Source organism: Sprattus sprattus, assembly GCF_963457725.1.
Source record: "Sprattus sprattus genome assembly, chromosome: 10".
Classification (NCBI taxonomy): Eukaryota; Metazoa; Chordata; class Actinopteri; order Clupeiformes; family Clupeidae; genus Sprattus; species Sprattus sprattus.
In genome coordinates this window covers 30,609,148-30,615,203 of record NC_137908.1, presented here as the reverse complement: position 1 = coordinate 30,615,203, position 6,056 = coordinate 30,609,148, and the positions used below count along the sequence as shown (strand labels likewise).

Below are 6,056 nucleotides of genomic sequence, written 5' to 3'. Positions count from 1 at the left end.
TAAAGAACTGCTTTAGAGTCTGCCATTTCATGAGGCTTGTGCACTTTATTTTATCAACATTATTTCATTGATTTATCTAGGTCTTTTTTTTAAACACCATGCATGCTAGAGAATGCAATACATAAAGTGTTCAGCGAATATATTTATTACATTTTTCACGTTCAGCAATTTGACCTTACATCAGGAGTCTTAAGCTACAGTGTGGTTTCTGTACTTTATCTTGAGGAACCAAAGATAGGGTAACTCTTGGTGGTCAACAGCACTGTTTTAATATCTCTCTGGATCTGCAATAGACTGACATTTTACTCTATCTTCTTGTGCAAGAAAAACAGTGATTTAGTAGCACTGCTAAATTTTACACCAGATATATCCATGCTTTATGTCAATACCAAGAGCGCTATCTCACGCACCGTGTGCGATAGTTAAGAGCGCACATGTGTAAAATAAAATGGCAACAGGCAAGTGTATTTTTTTATATATGATTTCACACAAAAACAACTATATTTTTATGTTAATGTTTAAACATCAGATAAATGAGTGACAATACAACTGTAATATCATATCTTTATTAAATATTCATTCATTTCAATCATGTATTTCAAAAGGGATGTTAGTACGAGCAACTAATTGATCATGACAATGACATTTCTAAATTCACCCTTTATACGTTAAACTAATTATTTAGAAATCATTCATACACTGTGGCATAGAAGAAGTTCAGATACAGCACTAGAGATTAACACCATTCATGGATTACCAAAATGTTGATCATGCTTTATAAAACTGAAAGATGGAAATTCTGTTATATTGCCATTTGTCTGTTTTTGTCATTTTATCTCTTAGTTGAAGAATCTTAAATACATAAATAATGAGTATTGAAGGGCTCAGGGATTGGAACAAAAGGGTTATGTTATTTTCTCTTGCTTTTACATGTTACTACATTGTCGCAAGCATTCCCTCTTCTACTGAACTCTATGAAATAAATGTGTATTTCTCATGAGGAGTCATTAGTTTCTGAACATGTGTATATGAGGAAAGAGGAGTTTAGATATCCACTGATAATTATAAGGATAAGAAACTGAATGTGAGTCCAATAATAATTAGCTTATCTGATTTTCTCACACCTATCTCTTTTCCTTCTTGTCACAAATGCAGAACGATATGAGCGCTCGTCTCCGTTTCAATGAATTCTAAGTGTAGAATTCATTTATTTGGTTTAATTTATGACCTATTTTTTTATTTACTTTGGGTCTAAACTTCAGTTACAGATACAACATTTAAAGGGGAGTCACTGTAAAAACCAACAAAACAGGACAACCATTACAGTGGTTCTCTCTCAGCTGCACTTTTTCATTCTGATCTCTAATGCTCTCAGGGATTCATCATTCACCTGGGCTCTAGGCACTTCCAGAGGGGCCGTCACCAACATTCCACAAACATATTTTTCAAAAGGGGGTAGACCAGCGAACGTGGGACAGGTCACTGCTAGAGCAGCAAGAGAGTGGCTCACAAAAGAGCTGGTATTTTTAGGGCCAACTTTCAGCCACAAGCAAACGAGGATCTCTAAAGGGAAGTTTGAGAAACCCGAGCGGTCAGGCTACCTTGCTGCAGTCTCTAAACACTTCACAGAGCCACTAAAATAGCACCAGCAGTTATTGTGGGCTCTGACAGACTTCCATGTTACTCCTCTGATGCACTTGTGGACTCCAGGGACTGTGTAGGCTCAAGGCTGCCTTTTTTGATTGAATAAACCGTCATTTGGGGTTGGAATAAGAAGCAAGTAAATGATTCGATTAGATTGAGTGTAGATTGAATTAAACAAGTAATTTATATTATTCATTGCCACAACCATTGGAGAACTCAGGCAATGTAAATACTCAGCCTCAAATACAAGAGATGCATCAGGCTTTTGTTTCCCCAAAGGTTTAGGAAATCACACCCCCATCCAAGTGATGGAGAACTCATCAGAGCAGTCCCGCTGGGTGTCCCCGTCGCTGGTCAGCACAGACCCCATGGCCTCCTACTCCACCGAGCAGGGCCTGCTGCCTCCAGGGGACGAGGCCGAGGCCTACTACTCCACGCCAGAGGCCGACTTCACCAACCTGCCCTTCTACTTCCCCAGCGGGGGCCAGAGTCGGGCCTCCTCCACATACAGACACAGCCCAGGTGAGGCACCCTTCTAGAGACTGCAGCATACAGACTGTTTCAGAGAATATGGAGCTTTTTCTCATTACAGACATTTGTTTGTCTCCTCCAGTGCGGCAGGTGTACTCCTCCTCCTCTCTCCTGGGTAACATTCAGTGGCTGGACGGGCCAGGGGGGCACTCGCTGAGCTCGCCCTACAACCCTGCCTCCTCCGGCTGGGCGGGCAGCCCCTACACCAAGACCTCCCTGCACCCCCACACTTCCGCCTCCCTCTATACAACCAGCGTCACCTCCTCCTTCAGCTCTTCCAAGGACGACTTCCCCTCGCCAGGCCACGACGGCAAGGAGAGCCCCAGGCTCCAGGAGGCTCTGAAGGCCGAGCGGCTGAGCCCCATGGGAGGAGGCGGTGGTGCCGCTGGGGGCAGCTTTCTCAACCTGACCTCTGCCGCTGGGGGGATGTACACGCCCTCCCCCCACCTCATGGGGCCTTACAGCTCCTATATGAGTTCCCAGCAGGACTTCAGCTCCTCAGGCCTCTACTCTTCTCCTGGAGGCTGGATGAGCCCCTCTGCCTACTCCCCCAAGCTGCGCAACAAGATGCGACTGTCCCCACCTGGTAAAGACTTGGTTTCCTTACTGTCAGACGTCAGACACTTAGAACATAGACTAGTTGTATTTGAGTCCTGTGTGTGTGTGTGTGTGTGTGTGTGTGTGTGTGTGTGTGTGTGTGTGTGTGTGTGTGTGTGTGTGTGTGTGTGTGTGTGTGTGTGTGTGTGTGTTTGTTTGTGCAGGCATGTATAAATGTCAATACACACACACACACACACACACACACACACACACGGACATCTACATGACCTGAATACCTGTGTGTGTGTGTGTGTGTGTGTTTTAACATATGTCTGTGTGGCTTTGGTATAACAAGAGAGTATACGCGTCTACTTTTGCTCTTTTTTAACAGAGGCTCGAGAGTGTGTGAACTGTGGAGCAACTACCACCCCTCTCTGGCGGCGGGATGGTACTGGCCACTACCTCTGCAATGCATGTGGACTGTACCACAAAATGAATGGCCAGAACAGGCCTCTCATCCGTCCAAAGAAGAGACTGGTATGGCCATGGGGTTAAGTGAGATGGACAGCAGGGGAAGTTAGGAATGGACACTGGTGCTGGCATTGAGACTGTTTCAAATTGTGCATCAATAGTAGATGCAGATGTGCCTACCACAAGTGTAGCAAATACTATATATATGTATAGGTCTATATATGTAAAGATCTAGAGAGAGAAATTAAGGAATAACCGGCCCTAATCAGAAAACAGAAAAATCATTCATTGCCACCTTAATCCCTGAAAAATTAGACGAATCACTCACTTCTTCTCTGCACGTCATTATAAGCACTCTAAGGTTACAGGCTTTAAATGTATTATTATATTTATTTTGTGAAGTAAGTCGCCCGTGTCTCTCCTCTCCTCGGTCAGATTGTCAGCAAGCGGGCTGGAACTCAGTGTGCCAACTGCCACACCAGCACCACAACCCTGTGGAGACGCAATGCCAACGGCGAGCCCGTTTGCAACGCCTGTGGCCTCTACTTCAAGCTGCATAATGTGAGTGATGAAGCAGTATCACATTTGGGAGATAAAGGTGTCATATTCCCTGTACTACTTACAGTACGGCTTTCAATGTAACTACAACTGGTGTGACTACACAATCATAACCCTTATCACAACTTGAACCACTTCACACACATCCAGTGTTACTACTGCAGTTTATTTTACAGCATATTTGATTGTATTACTTATAATGACTGAGTTCACACTGTTAAGACCCCTAACATTGCTTGCCTTTTTTTTTTACCATATCCATTATGAAGGTCAACAGACCCCTCACCATGAAGAAGGATGGCATTCAAACACGGAACCGGAAAGTGTCTAACAAAAACAAGAAGGGCAAGAAGAGCGTTCCCATCGATGCATATTCCGATCTGGTCCACGGGCCAATGCCCGACGACCTGGGGGGCCACTTCTCTCTCCCCCAGGGGCCCCTCCTGTCCTACGGCCACCCCTCCCACTACCTACCCTCATCGACCAGCCTGCACCCCTCAGCCAGCCTGCAGTACACCCACCATCCAAACTCAGGTATGGTGCCCACCCTGGTGTGAAGGGGTCGACACAGGGGAGAAGAGGATCAGGGCCATGAGCACAGACACATGTGAGAGCACACACCACCTGCTGCCTGTGTTTGAAAACGAATGAACACACACTGAGAGAAATACGGGCCGTCAAAGGCCATACACCGAGATTGTACAGGATGGTGGACATCCTTGAGCTTGTTGGAATGATGAATATATGTTTGTTTCACCATATGTTTTTCACATTTGTTTTTCAAAGCACGTAAAGCTTAATGTTTGAAGGAGTTTGCCAGTTTGTGATATGATCTCAACTTGTCTCCCTGTTCATTTTTTATAAGGAGTACTTCTACAATGTACAAATGAAGAAGTAATTAATTTAGAAACAGGTACAAAGTCCTTTCCCAACTCTAGACTGTGAAATGCTGAGATGAATTATGTTTTTGAAAAAGATTTGTTATGTTTTTGACTAAGGCCAGCGTTTAATATAAAGTATATTGGAAGCATACAGGGATAAATTACATTGATGTATTTTTTGTAAATATAAAGTGCTGTTCTTTGATAAAGCTGTGAATGTTAACTGAATTAATAACACATTGATATGCCTGTAGTTGCTATCTGGAGATGTATTCATACAAAGGGATTAACATGATATAATTCAGTTATACACAGTAATTCTATATTTTTTTAAACAATGAAAACACTCAAACAGTGATCAAACAGTTCATCAAACAATGAGGACCACAAATGGTGCTCTGTTCAAATTTTAAACCACTGAAACATGCACACACATGTCAGTGAGAGTACAAAAACATCCACGGAAAGTTGCCACAACTCTTCAGTTAAGTTTTATACAAATGATTGGGGTGACCTCAAAGGTTGCCATTTTTTCGATGTGTAAATGTCATTTAAATTTTTCGCACTGTTTCAGGTGCTGTGGTCACAGGCTCTCTATAGGCACATTGTCATGACTCCCACGGGCCCCATAATGGTGGCATTGTCCGAGCGTTTCCAGCGCTGAGCCTGTGAGGCGGTTGGGACGAGGGAGCACCGGACATGCAAATTCACCACTTTCCATAAAGCTGTTGGAAAGTGACTTAACACTTAACAAGCATCCAGCCGGTGCCAAGTGTGCTAAATTTAGATAGACACAGCTATGCCCACAAACCCGCTTTATTGACACTGTCGACCCTGACAGTGAAGTCTGAAGTGCACGTGCACTTTATTAACGTGAACATGATGCCACAGAGGAAGTGTCACTACACACTAGCATTGACACTAGTGTAAAAATTTACTCCTGATCTTTATGGTGTGACTAATTCAATCATAGAGGGCATTTTAAATTAAAAAGAGGTGACACAAAACAAAATTGTGATTAAAACCAGTTCCTGCTTCTTCTATCTTTACTGACATGTTAGCAGTTCATGACAAAAGACAACCAGTACGTGTTTTCTCTTGTTCTCTTAGTCGTCTGGAGTTGAACAGGGGGGGTCATTACCTTAGATGTATCTGCCTTGAGTCCTGACACGTTAATGCAGTGGAGTAGGGCAGGGGTCTTTGAGTCCAGCGTCTGCAGAGACACTGATAACGTATCATCAGAGTCACACTCCAAACACCAACTAGCAGCCAAACAGGCACTCTAAAACACTACCATCAGTCGGGGTTCACAGGTACATCCACAACAGCTTTTTCCTTTTGAAATGTGCAGTTAAATCTCTACATAGTAGAAACCATGTCAACTGGTTCCTATTAACTTCAGTTGGCTAAAAACAGAGCTATGTTAAGACA

The 6,056-nt window shown here is 43.4% G+C and overlaps 1 protein-coding gene across 1 annotated transcript in view; it reads left to right on the top strand.

The window, feature by feature from the left end:
• gata1a (GATA binding protein 1a) overlaps positions 1–4,742 on the top strand; it is a 4,906-nt gene extending 164 nt beyond the window's left edge. The window contains exons 2-6 of the mRNA XM_080845449.1: positions 1,924–2,166; positions 2,258–2,761; positions 3,107–3,252; positions 3,622–3,747; positions 4,014–4,742. Of these exons, the coding sequence (XP_080701575.1) occupies positions 1,953–2,166; positions 2,258–2,761; positions 3,107–3,252; positions 3,622–3,747; positions 4,014–4,301 (1,278 nt within the window). The 5' untranslated portion in view covers positions 1,924–1,952 and the 3' untranslated portion in view covers positions 4,302–4,742. The remainder of the gene's footprint in view (positions 1–1,923; positions 2,167–2,257; positions 2,762–3,106; positions 3,253–3,621; positions 3,748–4,013) is intronic.
• Positions 4,743–6,056: the final 1,314 nt, after the last annotated feature.